At 37.7% G+C, this 16,636-nt stretch overlaps 1 protein-coding gene and 1 long non-coding RNA gene across 2 annotated transcripts; one reads left to right on the top strand and one right to left on the bottom strand.

Moving 5' to 3' along the window:
* Positions 1 to 5,440: 5,440 nt before the first annotated feature.
* Positions 5,441 to 9,864, top strand: LOC309500278. Its single transcript, XR_014206529.1, has 2 exons — positions 5,441 to 9,226; positions 9,381 to 9,864. It is a non-coding gene; the product is annotated as an uncharacterized lncRNA (long non-coding RNA).
* Positions 9,865 to 10,936: 1,072 nt separating this feature from the next.
* prrx1a (paired related homeobox 1a) lies at positions 10,937 to 16,338 on the bottom strand. Its single transcript, XM_082171830.1, has 4 exons — positions 15,646 to 16,338; positions 12,888 to 13,063; positions 12,543 to 12,724; positions 10,937 to 11,761 (listed from the first exon to the last, which is right to left on the bottom strand). Exons 1-4 carry the CDS (start codon positions 15,890 to 15,892, stop codon positions 11,629 to 11,631), a joined length of 738 nt encoding a protein of 245 aa, XP_082027956.1. The 5' UTR covers positions 15,893 to 16,338; the 3' UTR covers positions 10,937 to 11,628.
* Positions 16,339 to 16,636: the final 298 nt, after the last annotated feature.

Below are 16,636 nucleotides of genomic sequence, written 5' to 3'. Positions count from 1 at the left end.
AGATTCCGTGTCTCACAGTTGAAGTGTACCTATGATAAAAATTACAGACCTCTACATGCTTTGTAAGTGGGAAAACCTGCAAAATCGGCAGTGTATCAAATTCTTGTTCTCCCCACTCTATGTTGACTGTTTTCATCAAACTGGACTGTTATAGAGGTATATTTTAAATGCATCATTTGAGAAAAGAGACAAAGTGAATGAATGTAATGGTTATGCCGTTCTAAAAAAAACTACTGAACTGCACATTAAAGAAGGAAAAAAGGGGCCCACTCTTTATTTATAATTTTAAAAAAGTCACCAGCTCACTCCGGTGTGTTAATATTTGCCCCACTTTGGATAATTTGTCATTGGCTGGAGTTTGTGAGGCTGATGAGGAGCTGATCATGTGACATGAGGCTAAAGGAGCCAGGCTGGGCTTCAAGAGGGGAAATGCACAGCATTCCTCAATGATCCCTACTGAGGACTGGCTGAAAACCAATAGTGCTGATGTGCAGCGCACGGCACGGCTTACAAGGGCCAGATTCAAACAGCACAGCACGAGAGAACGATTCAGAAACCCTCTCTACCACTAACGTATTTTTTCTTAATTCAGTTTAACTTTAAACTGCTATGCAGAGCTAATTGTATTTATAACTTGGAGTATGGAGTTGAGAATGATGGAATTGTATTTAGACCGGCTCTGTTCAAAGCACCCACACCTCTTAAACATTGTGCATTTGTATGTGTACACATTTGTGTGGCGTTTTATGTGTCAGAAACCATGTGGCACATATTCAGACAGACAGTTTGTTTGTTAACATTTGTAGTGTGGGAAAAACAATAGTTCCCTCATCCCTCTTCCCTGCCCTTTTGTGCTGTGGCGGACAAGCCAACAGATCAAATTCTTTAGTCATTCTGTGGACTAGCATGAGGATGGAAAACAAAAACCCACGCCTTCACTCTCCACCCTTTAAGTGATCTTTCAGCTATTCCCCTTGATATTGTAGTCAAAGTTTCCAGATTTAGGGAGGGAATTCTTTCCACTCTGAGTCAAGAGTCAGTACAACTATCTTTGCAATTTAATTCAACGATTGCGTTAGATAGGCGTTGCAAATGGGCGGCGTTTGTGCGGATAGAGCAATGCTACATGCATGTGCTTTTCCTTAAGAACATCAGTGGCAAGCAACATAATCTTGAATTAGATTGAGACGAACACTAACACAAGTTCTCAGGAAAAGAAAAGCTTTTGAATGTGTTCCATCCTTTGGAGGCAAATGTAAGATTAGTGTTTGTAGTCTTTTTTGTATTGCATTCCATTAAGTTTTTAATGAATACCTTTTTTCTTATTTTGAATTCTTTCCCAAAATTCAGAATTACCAGCACATTTTTGAGAAATTTTGTATTATACTTTTTTTTTCTGTACATCAATGTATTTCTACACTTCCTGAAAACTACTCAATCTGATACTAACAACTTCAAGAGCTTGAGAACCCAAAGTTTTATCCCTAATTAGGGAGGACTGGAAAATGAATTAGGGAATGTTGTAAATCTAGCATGTAAATAAAACACACATTGGAATCCAGTTGTAGGGCTTGCCGCGGTTGCCCACCAGTGTGTTTGTGAAATACTCTGGCAGAGATCCTGATCAACCCTAATCAAAACCAAATGAGAGACAGAGAGAGTGAAAGGGAAAAAGAGAGTGGGAAAAAGCAAGGAGAGAAAGAGAAAGGGAGAGGGAACATCATTAAAATACTATCCAACTCAATTACCAGCAGATTTTAAACAGATGACTCAAGCATTTTTTTGTTTTGTTTTTGTCTTACTAGATCAACCAGATCAATTTCTACACATACTTTTTTTGTTTACACAGGCTTTCTAACTGCTTCCTTTCTGAATATGATAAAAGTGAACAAAAACTGTAAGTCATCAATAACCTGTGGTCAGAGATTTTCCTGTAATTATGATATCATGGTGAGTCTGTTACAAGTCAACATATGACATAAATAAGTTTGCGTACTACGAATACTAGTTTGGGATGGTTTTTTTATTAATTTATTTTGCTGCTTAGAGCGTCTCTTGGAATACCTCTCAACATTAAAAAATAAATTAAAAAAACATTAAAAAAAACCTTTCATTTTAATATGGGAAAAAAATCACCATATCAAAGTTATATGTAAAAGATGCTGAAAAGAGGGAAACTGGTGCAAAACTAAACAGTAGAAGATGCAAATCAGTGCTGACTGATTCACTCTAATCAGATCTAAAGTGTTTGATGATAGCATTTAGCATCATGAGATCTTCTCGCCACACTGCCAATTAGTCATAATTGGTCATTGGAAAACATAACTTCCGGGTTCACTTCCGCGTGCTGTCAGTGTGCTGCCAGAAAGGAAATTGAAGGCAAATTTTCCACGGCCTCCTGACCAGACCCTGTTTGGAGAGAACACTCATCGGCACAAGATGTTATGCTATTATTAAATATCTCATAGTATGACTGACCCCTTAAATGGATTTCATATCAAAGTTACTTTGAAATTCATGAATTAAAATAGCTAAATTTGCTATTATTAGGTACAGTAGGCTACTAATAAGAAATGGAAACAAGCAAATTATATATAGTTCAAAAGTTAGGGTTAGGGTTATGTCTTTGAAAGAAGTCTCTTGTGCTCACCAAGGCTGCATTTATTTGACCAAAAATACTGTATAAAACTAGCCTTGGTTTCCCCATTCTGCCGATTTTATTCACGCTGCTAGGCAGCCTGGACACCATGGACCAGATTTTCCCCTCAAAAAGGGAACCAATCACAGAACGGGGAGGGAGCAGCAAGACGATGATGACGTCTATGCGACACACCGAAGCAGTTTGTTTATATCTATGGATCCAGCATGGCATCAAACGCGAAGTTACCTTTCGATGCAGCCTTAGATAGTGTTCTAAGTAGTTTAAAACGCAAGTTTATTTCGTCTTCTTCTCGTCGAATTTCTGTCACTCTACATACGTCATCTGGTATAATTGAAATGATTGGCTATGAGCTACGTGCAGGTGCATTTGATAGACATTCGTAGCGCCCAATAAACGGCTCTGGGCATTCGTAAACCACGCCTCAAATACGAGAAAATGAACGTGGTTCCCAGACCACGTCTCAATGAGACGAGGTCTGACGTTAGCCAGGCTAGTATAAAACAGTAATATTGTGAAATATTATTACAATTTTAAATAACTGTTTTCTGTTTGTATTTTCTAATGTAATTTATTCCTTTGTTGTCAAAGCTAAATTTTCAGCATCATTACTTCAGTCTTCGGTGTCACATTATCCTTCAGAAATCATTCTAATATGCTGATTTGATGCTCAAGAAACATTTAAACATTTCTTATTATCATTATCAATGCTAAAACTCCTTAATATTTTTTTTGTGAAAACTGTGATTTGATTTTTTTTTTTTTTTTATTCTTTGAGGAATAGAAAGTTCAAAAGAACAGTATTTATTTGATATATATAACTTTTGTGACATTGTAAATGTATTTATTTAGATCAAATGTGACTTTTAATCAGTTTATGCATCCTTGGTGAATAAAAGTATTAGCCTACTGTCTTTAAAGTAGTATTTACCTGTAGTATTTATCACACAACAACATCAAACAGAGTAAAAAAAAATGTATTACTAATCCAAAAAGTTATATATTTGTAAACCGTGTGTGTATATTACATACACACACACACACACACACACACACACACACACACGCACACGCACACGCACACACACACACACACACACACACACACACACACACACACACACACACACACACACACACACACACACACACACACACACACACACACACACACACACACACACACACACACACTGTATGTTATTAAAGAATCCATACAGTACAATCTGAACTGAATATCCTTCACAGCCTCATTCATTAAAATCAGTTGAACTAACTGAAATTAATACTCAGTTCTTTTAGAGACATTCTAGGAGAGAATGATTATCACTGATTTATCATGATATCTCAGTTGCTTTTGAGGGTATAGCAGATCAGGCTAATTATCCTGGGCCTACTTAATAATTTTCCATAATCTAATAATTGGTTTTCAATACTTTTTTCAAAACAAACTTGACAAAGTGATAATATGCTATTCTGCCGAATTCCCTTTTGTAACAGTGAAGTTCTTTGGTCCAGTGAGGTCCGTAATTAAGCGTAGAAATCAGTGGAATTTTGTACCTGCAGCAGGGGGCTGATTGTATTGAATATACGGATGAGTTATGATAAGGCAGCACAATAGCAGCCCTTATGAACGAGTCCACTTAATCAGCCAGGGGAGGAAGGTGCAAAGCCTCTGGGACAGATGTATAATATCACTACTTCCTTCCATAAGCCTGTGCTGCAGATTTATGGTGTGGCTACTTTGTTAGAAAAACTCTCTCATGCCGTCTTCCGCCCTAACCTGTTTTCCTTCTCCTGGAGTTTTAGTGTAGTGTTGTTTCCTTCACTTGGGGAAAGAGGGAGTCGCCATTAAAGCAACAGAGAAGAAAAGGAAAACTGTATTTCAATTGGTCCACATGCCACAGAGCAGTTGATGGTTTACAAATGGGTGCACTCAGTCATTTTTTGTTTATGCTGTGCAGGCCCATATAGCACCATCTTGGACTTACATCTAGTTCTGGATGCAGCATCACACGTACGAAAGCTGAGGCAGTGACTTGTTGCTTCGCTGCCTTTGATGACTCAGCATTTGCGCAAGAAGGTACCTAACGAAACTGATTTCAGACAGAATTCTGAGGCAGTGTAATGGTTTAATGATCTACAGCAAAATAGAGCGAGCTTTGGTGATGACTAAGCAAATATTTAATTACAATAGTTATTTCTAGCTAGAAATGTGGATCAAAAATGTTACACAAACTGACCACCAACTACAACATCCAGACACCATCTTTATTAAACTGTCACAGAATGGAAAGCACAGGATTGTGGGATATCAAAGGCAGTGATCTATGCTGCTTTCAAACACAGATTAGATGAAGGTATCTCAGGAGACAGGAAGTGAGGCTAACACTAGATTTGGACATGCCTTCCTACCTTGGGATGCATCCTCTGAAGGCAGCATTTTAAGCTTAAGCTTTCGGATGTAGCCAAATTTCAGTCTAGAAAAATCATTGTCAGCCATGATGATTGTAGTAATTGAAAATGGCAGTTACAGAGATAAAGTGAGACGTTTTCGTTTTGTCATCTAAGGAGGCCAACATTTAAAAACAGTTTTTATTAGGGTACTGTTTAAGGTATACTTTGTAACTTTTCGCCTTTTAGTGGTAAAAAACATAACAAAAAAACGATGCATTGTCGATTCGGTAAGAACATTATTTTGGTTGCTCTCCGGCTGCATGAATATGATAATATAATTTTTTTTATTTTAAAATTTTTAAAAAAATTTTTAATAAAAAAAATACGTGATTACCCAGAGGTTCGAGGTTTAGCTCGTCATGTCAACCGCTCTCGCTCGTTGTAACAACTAACCTATGTCGCTTCCACACAAACACGCTTCAAAACAGCCAGATATATCATATATCATATAATAATATATGTAATGATCTATAATATAAAAAACTGCTACACTACTATAATACGTCAATTATAATGATATAGGCCTAGATATTACCTATAGATCTATAAAAATCTTTGACGCATTGAATAAAGTGCCCTCGCATTAACCATTAAAACTAAATCTCAGGACAATACTCATCGTCAGCTAAACAGATGATGCCTTAAGTGCTGACATCTCTAAATGTAAATTATTTTAAAGAATTTGATTGACCTGTTTATTCTCAAAATTATTCTAAATCCGACTATTTCAGAGACACAAGATCCAAAATTTTAAAGATTCAATTTTGAGTGCCCGTGTGCCCCATACAGCTACAAATAATGTCAGATGTAGCCTATATTTCCACCAATATGGAAAATATATTTATAGTTTCACCTCACTGGCCCTGAATGTCTGTGTACCTGAGAGTGATCAGTAATGAACCGTGGCAGACTCTAACATGAGAGCCACATCACTGTTCAGTCATGCTGATGAAATGAGAGTCAGATAGGTCCATGCGGGGAGGTGCCGGTTCAGAAGGTTTCCTCCTCTGGGAGAGAGCAGAGAGAACAGAGACTGGCCGCGCAATGTTGGGATTGTTTGCTTTGATGAGTTCTGGGTCTAAACTGCTCCAGAGGGCATTATCAACTAGAGATGGCTATTTCAACTAACTTCTCCTGAAGGCAATTTGGAAGACTTCCATCAAGGAAAGGAAAGGTTGCTTGAGGACAGACCTTTAGAAAAACAATTCAATTTTAATATGCACTAAACTACAACATATTGATCTGACATGGCCATTGCTGGGTCAGCGAATCTCATCAGGCCTGGAGTGACTTATTTTGTGGCTCTCAGAGCATATTTTTCAATGCTGGAAAGATCATCATGGTCAATTTTAGGGCTGATGTGTCTGTGTGAGAGAAAGTGACCAGTGTTTTGGACCATTTCATCTCCAGCATTCATCATCCCTGAAAAAACAACATCCAAAGCCTCATATCTTCCACAATCTGGAATGCCATCTTCAAGTAACAAGCTACTTTTTTCCAAGATGATGCATCGGTTTGGTATTTGATTAATTAAAAGTAGCATGTTATCAGTATAAGTCTAGGCATGATGCCATAACCCATGTGGTCATAATTAGAATGATTGTATTTGCATGGTAATTGTATTGATTTTCTCAAAGATTTTCTACTAAGACAATAATGTTTACTATAATGAGCTATGCATAAGAAAAGTGGCATTTTCAAAGGTAACGGCTTGAGGAGAGATCAAACCGCAATTCCAGCCAACACTATAGTTTAACTGAACCCCCACCCCATTCTCTCTCTCTCTCTGTCTCTCTCTCTCTCTCTCTGACTGTCTCCTTCCTAATGGGCTCCAGATGTGGAGGTTGATGGGGGTGAGCTGCTTGCTTGTCATCTGTGGAGCTGTCCGTCCATGGGGAGGCTCTGTCAGTGGGCTGCAGGGTGCAGAGGGATGTGGGGGTGGGGTGGGCGTATGATCAGGGCCGCTGGGGCTCAGGTTAGAGCTATAGACGACATCTGGAAGCACTTGGGGTCAGCGAGCCCAGGCTGTGAAAGGTAAGATGGACGCCCAGGCAGAGGAGACAACATGAAAGTTGTTTTTTCTTTCTTTTCTTGTGGCTTCCTCAAACAACTCTCCTTGGGACACGAGCAAAGACTTTTCATTACTTATGAAATCAAAAGTGTGAACAAACATATACGAGCATAGCAGCCCACCCGAGAACGTTATAAGATATGCATGTTTTAGTCATAAATTAATTCTTAGGTGTTTGGTTGATGTTGGCGCGAGGACAGTAACGAATCCGTCCAGCTTTCTGCATGTATCATTAAAAATCTTCCAACCAGAGACTCACTTTGTTAAGGAACCTTCAAGGCCCATTGACCTTGATATAAATGGTTCAAAGAGGGTAGTGTCAAAAAAACAAAACAACAACGTCGAAATAGGAAATGGCTCCCTCTCCAAAGTGAACACTCCGTTTATTGCAGGTCCTAAGAGGATGGCTGTATTTGGAAAGGGTTTGACTCATGAACTGCTTGGGTCATGGAGATTCTGCTGTAAATTGGATGGAACGAGCCCAGTTTGTGGAGAGAAGCCACATTAAAGGCATCACAAATGGAATCATGACTGGAATTTTAATATAGATGCATCATTTAAGAAAATGCTCAAACTCGGATCATTGTGAAACAGTTCTTGTCCATCACTGTTAACTCGGGAGAGGCCAACCAATCGGGAATGTACTCGGTCCTAATCTGGACTTCTTAAGAAGCTGCTGCCAAATTTATTTGGAAAGGCAACAATTTATTTAAACTGATAGTTCACCCAAAAATGAAAATTCTGTCATTAATTACTCACCCTCATGTCGTTCCAAACCCTTAAGACTTTCGTTCATCTTCAGAACACAAATGAAGATCTTTTTGATAAAATCTGAGAGATTTCTGTACTCTCCACTGACAGCTATGCAACACTTTGACGCTTAAAAAAAGTTTATAAAGAGATCACAAAACTAATCCCATTGAATTTAATGTAAACATTCATCAACTCACACTTCAGTTGTGGTAAAAGGAAGCTCAAGTATGTTCCCTTGACGTGCGAGAGCCAATGAGGTTCATTCTCGTGTTACGCAGCACGTTTGAGCTTTCGGAAGAACCTATGAGGTTTGTTCTCACGCGTCAAGCAGGTTCGGTTGAGCTTCTGTTTATGTTCATTGATCAAAGTTTGTATGTGAATAAAAGCCTAAATTTAATCTATTCATCAAATAAAGCAATTGAGTCTCTTCAGAAAATTTGGACTAAACTGCTCAATTCATATGGATTTGTTTTACGATCTCTTCGTTAACTCTTTGAAGCATCAAATTGGTAGTTAAATGGAGGGTCAAAAATCTCTCAGATTTCATTAAGAATATCTTCATTTGTGTTCTGAAGATCACCATATATTTAAACTCATCCGACTGAAGCCTGCAGAGCTTAATTTGGGGGACCAGTCCTGCATTCTGTACTCTTTTGTCTTAATAAATAATAACAATAAAAAAATAAAATCAATAGTTTAAATGCTAAAAGTGAATTTATAGGCGTAACAACATCCTAAAGTACAATATGAAAATTAAATTATTAGATTTGCTAAAAGATTTTCATTAAACAGCTTTATCACTTTTTTTTGGTTTGTTTTGTTTATACAATAACTTTGTCAAAAGTTTGGGGTCGATACGATTTTTAAAATGTTTTTGAAGGAAGTCTCTTATGCTCACCAAGGCTGCATTCATTTGATCAAAATAAAAACAGAAATATTATTACAATTTAAAATAACTGTTTTCTAATTGAATATATCAAAATGCAATGTATTCCTGTCATGTCAAAGCTGAATTTCAGCATCATTACTCCAGTCTTCAGTGTCACATGATCCTACAGAAATCATTCTAATATGCTGATTTACTGCTCAAGAAACATTTCAGTGTTGAAAACTGTTGTGCTGCTTAATATTTTTGTGGAAACTGACATTTTCTTCAGGATTCTTTGATGAAAAGAAAGTGCAAAAGAACAGCATTTATTTGAAATAGAAATATTTTATAATCTTTACTATCACTTTTGATCAGTTTAAATGCATCCTTGCTGAATAAAAGTATTCATATCTTAAAGGTATAGCGGAGGATGTTTTACTTCCTGGTGGGTAGTCTAAACTATTGGTCCTCCTAATTGTCAATCATTCTGGTGAATCAATCAAACTTTTCAAAAAGTGGAGAGGGCGGGTCTTATCTAAAATTTGGAAAGATCCTCCGCTATACCTTTAAAGTAAAAATCACAGAACCCAAACTTTTGAACAGCAGTGTATATACATTTTAAGTAAGCATTAGCTAATGGCAAAGGTAATCAAAATGTAAAAATAGAGTAAATGAGCATGCACAATAAAATAGCCTATATCAACTGATACAATAAATAAAGTGCACTAATTTAGTGCACCGACACCTAAGATTTTCAGCAGTGCTGTGTGAGAATCTCATTTTATACCGCAAAACATGATGTAAACACATTGTTGGAGCACATTACAGTGATGACAGCTGACAGATTTCTTTCACAGCGCTGAAAGAGACAGATGAAAAGAAAAACAACTCACCAGCTCACCCCCTTCCTCCAATTGACTGTCTCTAAGGTCACTTGAGGTCACATGTAATCAGCAGACCGAGGGAGCCATCAGGTACATAAACAAGCCAGTGTCAGCCATTCAAAAAAAAGCCTGAGGCCACTTAAACTCAAACGATCGCTTCCTGTGCCATAAACAGACTGTTTTGAAAGTAAACATTCCTGTTCAACAAAAAATGAACAGCGCCGGCCCTGAAGACTGCTTACAGGAATCAAAGTTCACCACGCAACACCAAAGTCTCCATCATCAGGTAGTAAAACGCATAGGCTGTTTTTAAAACGCTCCTGTCAGCTGATTTTTTTCTCTTCCACCTTTAAAACGCTTTCAAATCCAAAGCAAATACACAGGCACTTTAATGGAACGATAGCTGGCAGGGGAAGAACAACAGCGCTAGAAGTGTTTGGATCACATTGTAAATGACCAGTTTGATTAGCTAAATTTTGTAGTTTCCTTGCTTTTGTTTACCCTAGAAAAGCACGGGGTTGGAAACGGGTGGATGGGAAAAGAGCCGCAGGAATTTCTGCAAAGCTTTCTACTGTTTCTCACGAAACCCCCAGGAGTCCCGACAAAGAGTTATTTTACAGTTTAAAGGTAGATGTTCACACTGAGAGAAGGAAAGAGTAACAACCATCCATTGGAGACCACAAACACACTAACTCTCACTACTCATGTGTTTCTAAATGATTTCACCTGCCTTTCCTTCTATTACATCATGGTGTAATTCAATGGGCCAATATTGGGAGTATGTTTCATCTAATTTAATTCTAAAACACCTCTTCACGTACATAAGGAAATAGGAATTGATGTCTGACACGTGGAACTGCTGCCAGCAACAGAACAAACCAGAGAATTAAGAAAAGTCGGTTACACTTTATTTTAAGGTGTCTTTGTTACACTGTAATTATACATTTAAGTACTGAGTAATATTAAGCAACTACATGTACTTACTAAAGGGTTAGGATTAGGGTTTGGTTTGATTTAGGGTTAGTTGCATGTAATTATGCATAATTAATAGTTATTACTATGTAACATATGTAACAATGACACTGTAAAATAAAGTGTTACCGAAAAGTCTATATACATGCTTTTTAGTGAATCTTGAACATAGTTGTGGTAAAAAACATGGTCAAATTGTTGCAAACGCTGAAGTGTTCTCTGGCAGGCCATAAAGACATTTGAGGACACTCTAACCCTGAAGCGCAATGCCATTAAACTGATTGGACATCTTTATTGCAAAAGGAATATTACATGTTTAGATATGTTTAGACAATATAAATGGGTAAAATCAACAAGGCTCCAAATGCATTACTTACATATATGGCAAGAGTTCTGAATATGCCAAAATGAACAAATAACCCTGGCATGTTTTAAACTGAAAACAGTGAAGAGTGATTTTAGAGTGCGTTAATAAGGTAGCCAAATTTCAGCCAGTTCCAAATAATCAAAATATCCAAATCCCAATTTGTGGCCTCAGTGCATGGTTATGAGTTCCAAGGAGAAATCGAGGGGAAATCCTAAAAACTTCCCAGATGTCCACAAGATTGTAGTTATATGGATTCCGCAGAGGTCATCAAATCCCTGCGGTCTCGAGAAAGAAATCTATAGTAAGCCACAGTCTTCATACGGGATGACCACACTCACGCTGCCACAGTGAGTGCGAACAGAGAAAAGTTTCCATTTTGTGCTTTCCAAAACTGAATTTTCCCACATGCCCAGAACATGACAGTCTTATGTTAATCATTGGTTCAGGAAAGCTCGGTACCTTGGAGAAGTTCTCGTTTCCTTTGTAGAATTGATGGATAAGAGTAAAACACATATAGGAGGACAGAAAACAACATTTATGCCAGTTTTGTGGGGACATTGGGATCGCTCAGAGTCTCTGACAGCCCTGCTGTCCACTTCAGTTGACGGTGGGTACCTGGTTCAGGCTGTATTCTTTGGCCTTCAGTCTCAGGTTGGCGATACTGTTGGCCATATTCATGCCCTGGGCTGTGTTGTTGTTAGCGCATGATGGAGAATAAGTTGCCATTGCGCTGTAAGGGAGAATTCAGGTTGTCAGGATGAGAGTTCACACTTTTCATTAGTAATGAATAATTCAAACGATCAGAAATGCATGTTCTGTCTCTATTCATTTTATTGACTTTGATAAAAATGGTTAATATGGTTTTGATGAAAAACTTTATATGGATGGCATTTGTGTCACCACATTTCTAATTTCAGGACAATAATTGTATATTAATAATAATTAATACTTTTAATAGTTTTCACTCCCTTAGTTTGACATGGATGTTTGCAGTAATAAAAAAATACAGAAATGTTAAAGAATTATATGTAATCTTTCATAAAAATGCTTATTTCTCAAGCTGTAGAGTTGTCTAAATGATCCTTTAAACTGCTTTTCTTATTGATGGTTATGTATCACTGATGTCATTTCTGTAGGTTGAGTTTGCAGAATTCAGCTCCATGTATAAACAGTTTTCTGAATAGTTACGCAGAAGTAAATCTAAATCTACGCATTTATAGATTTACATTGTATACATTCCATGGGAATTGAACCCTTGACCTTGAGTCAAATGTAACATGGTTACACAGGTCTCATTCTAACACATTTCATGTTTAAATCGCATTGTTATACATTTGAAATGGTGGGATAGTTGAATATTTTAAACATTTATTCACAAGCATACTACTTTCATTCACATTTTTAATTAAATGAGGGACGGCAACATTATGCAGATGCCATCCACTTTCATAACCCAGAATATTGGTATATCTTGGAAACAGCAGCTTAAAAGAATGAGGTGGACTGCTAACCTGTACGATGGTGAGCTGCCCCAGGACAGGTAGTCATTGGGTCTGGGAGCGGGTCGTGGGACGATGGGCTGCTCTACGGCTGTTACCTCTCCTGAGAAAGACTTGAGCAACGAGGCATTTTTACTGGCCAACATTGCACGTTCGTTTCGCCGAAACTTTGCCCTCCGATTTTGAAACCACACCTGGAAAATCAAGAAAGGTGCTCAGTTAGACATATACATAATGTGACGAGCAGCCTTATCATCATAATGGAGCATTGTGTTTAGTTTGAGAAGGTAAAATACAAGGATGTGCCACTGCTGTGACGACAGTGAGCACGATTACATTCTGTAGACCGTGGCTAACCTGCACTCGTGCTTCAGTGAGGTTGACTCGGCGTGCTAAATCCTCCCGAACAAAAGCGTCGGGGTAGTGCGTCCTCTCAAACACTCTCTCTAAGGCCTGCAGTTGGCTGCTGTTGAACGTGGTCCTATTCCGCCTCTGTTTACGCTTTTTCTTCTCCTCTGAGTTGAGTTGCTCATCTGCACACACACACACACACACACACACACACACACAGATTTAAGGATGACATGTCACCATATAGCAGGTCTGTACTCAATAAACGGCCTAGCAACCTGGAAAAAGGATATTAAGTTCTTAGGATTACGCTTAAGTCAAATAGCGATTGGAAATTCAGCCAAAAGTCACACACATTGTGATTGTAAGTTTGTAACTGTTTAATGCACAGTCGGAGAATTAATACAAATTATACTTAAGACAAAAGTGATTATCCTTCCTAAACCCGTATCCCACTCAAAGCTTAAAGAGTGTGTAAGCAAGAACACTGATCCTTATTTATTAAAAATCAGCAATTTTTCTCCAATTTTATAAATTATCAACTGACGTTTTAGGTTAATAAACCTGCTTACCCCATATGTTCTTTTTGGGGTCACTATGACCCCAGACCCTAATCATATTGTGAAAAAATTTGCACAATTATTATTATAATTTCTTGACTTTTCCTCATGATTACATAAAATATTTTCAGAAATGTGATTTTGACAATGTTTCTGACATTTGCTTTTTATAAACAGTGCGGGAAAGGATTTTTAGAGGATAACTTTAGGGGTTTTATTAACGGAAGAAAATGTTATTAAATAAAGCAATTGTATTATGTAATATAAAGTAATATTTTTATGTCATCCAGTCTAGCATAATCTTATATAAATGATATTACGCCTACAGAAATGGAACATAAAATTTTTTTTATCAGGTTTTATAGAATGATAAGCCAAAATATTAAATAAAACTATATGTATCAGTTTCCCACTTATTTTTAGTATTTGATTAAATCGATATTCTTCTGTCTTCTACTTTTTCTTTCTAAAATTATTCTGGCTTCTTCTAGTAGTAAAATGCCAATATAGGCTTTTTTTTTTTTTTTTTTTTTGGTCCGGGGAGAAACAGATAGTTTCAAACTCACTCCTCTTAGTTTGGATAGGCTACATCAATCAGTTCTTAAATCGCTCCATAAAACTTCCCAGAGAGGGAGAAAATACCCCAGTGACGAATTGATTCGCCTCAATTCCTACAAGGCCGTAAAGTCAGAGGAAAGTTGAAAGAAGAGGTTATCAGTCCTAGGCCCAGAGCATGAACAGCTCTACATGTGACAGCTGTGTGCTTGGAGACAACGAAAATCATCTAAAAATGACATAGCCTAAGTCCTAAAAGACCTCGAGTCTTAAATCGTGTGGTTAGTATATAGGCCTTTTATTTCTCCGACGTATGAAATAGCTACACGCGCCCAACTATTAATATTTATTTAGCCTATGTTTATTAATTAAAATTATTATTGTTTCGAATTATTATTTCGTTATAATTTTATTGGCTTGGTTGGTTCAAAAAGAAAGATTTAAAATTGTATGTGAAAAAAAATAAAATAAAGCCCATTAAAGCATAGTTTTCGCAAAACAAGCAAGACTGTAAATTTAGCAAGAGGCTCTTTTAGGCCTAATCATTTTCGTAATGTTTCAAGTTTAAATGTATGGATATGAAGGCTAAAAATATACAAGGTTTATGCTAATAAATCATAATGTATAAAATGAAACGAACAGTTTTGGTAAACGTAATAGCTACCCAGGTAGCCTATAGTTTGGAAAACGTCTAACCAATTTATTGACTTTCATTCAGCAGGCTAGCTGAAGTAATTAATTCATTAAAACTTTGGACTATTTAAATCTAAAACGTAGGCTACCGCTCTAAGATTTACAATATCTAGTAGGCCTATATTTCCTATTATGAATTTGCAGATCCGAGATCACTTGCTGTTGGCTTCATTTAGGGGAAAATATTAAATAAATAGAAACTGGCCGACTGGTAAAATGACTGTACAGTGACAGCCTGCAGAATTACACTAGGCCTATGAAAATTAATTTAAAATTAGGCTAAAACTATCACATTTCTTTTTAAAGTTTAAAATGTTGTTTTGATATTGTTTTACTTTAACAAACCTTAATGGAATATATCGAATAAAACTATTAGAGCTGGCTGTAGGCTAGGCTATATTTTTTATTTATTTGCATATAGCCTATTGTTTAAACGAGTGGGGTTTAAAGCAACAACTCACTACAATTAATTCCATGTATTAATTGCTAACTTAACTAGGCTAAGTTGTAGTAAATGAAGCACGCATTCAGAATTGGGACTCGTGTTCTCTTATATGGGTGCCTAAAGTGACCCGCATCTTTCGGTAGGCTACTCTTAGGCTACTGATGTCTATCATTGTCACGCATCTTCTAACGGGACCGTTTTCGGCACGCTAAGGTGCTAATCACATCTAGGCTATTAGTTCATAGTGTGTAAGCTATAGGCCTACCAAAGAATATTAGCGTGTGCAAATTCATCATTTACTCTTGTTAAATAATTGGGAGACCCTAAACAGAAGCTGGCAAATGTCAATGAAGTAGCTCATTTTCCTTTCCTTTTTTTCTTTTTTAAGTTGAAATCTTGATTGGCTTGAACTATTCTTAGTCAATTAGGATGAATCCGTCCTGATACTTCAATGTTATAATGTTTAAATATTGAAAGAATCTCTGGGATCTCACTCTTCTCATGCACTTACTCTCCTGCTGTGTCGTGTCGCTGCCGCTGGTCAGTCCCGGAGACTCCAGCATACTCCTGCCCGCCTCCCCTGCGCTCTCCTCCGCTTGAGCTCCCACCATCTCCCGCGCCTCCTCCAGATCCAACAGGTGGCTCACGGAAAAGTTCTTCTTAGCCTGTAAATGATCCTGATTCGCGGTGATCGGACTCTCCAGTCGGTTAGGAAACGTGGCTTGTCTGTCCATTACATGAGCATAGCTGGAAGTCATGACGCAAACTGACGAAACCCAAAATATCCTCTACCTTCAACCAACATGGGTTAAGTCTTGACCTCAAACAATCACTCTATATTCGACAAACAGATCGATTTTGATTTCTACATCCGTAGGTCAATGTCATATGGATCCAAACAAGCGTAATTACCGCTCTTTTACTTGACAATCATGCGTCTTTATGGAAAAAGGCATCACCGAAAGACATCTCCAAATCTAGAACTCCAAAGTCTTCGTCTTTTTCTACCCGACGACTCCCTCTTAGTTTCTGCAACAAAGGCTTTCTTCTCTCATTCCGAGAGTGAGGGAAGGAGTAATCTGGCGAGATATGTTTGATGGCACAGATGAACGATTTACGCCCAATAGTAGGAGGTCGAACGAGCCTCTCTCAGCTCCTTTCTCCGGTACTTCAAACGGCGCAGACTGGCGCTGAGGGGGGAGCCTGCGAGCCAAATACACGAGCATTTGAAGCCCTGGGGAGGGATGATAGACATACAAGAAGTCCTAATTACGTGGCAATGTTTTTTTTTCTTTTTTTCTCGGTGTTTCTAACGTTTAACAAAGCAATATCTATTTTCTCAACCCCTAACATCCACTCTGAAAAAAATAATAATTAATCGGTCAATTAGCCGACGTGATGATAGTTTTTTTGGGGGGTGGTCCGGATACAGTAGGCTATGCGAGTTATTCAGAAATACATCAGAAATGCGATTCATAAAAATATCCTACAAATATGATGAA

Source organism: Leuciscus leuciscus (assembly GCF_965113295.1).
Source record: "Leuciscus leuciscus genome assembly, chromosome: 6".
NCBI lineage: Eukaryota > Metazoa > Chordata > Actinopteri > Cypriniformes > Leuciscidae > Leuciscus > Leuciscus leuciscus.
The sequence above is the reverse complement of the archived record's forward strand: the minus strand, read 5'-3'. Positions and strand labels throughout refer to the sequence as shown.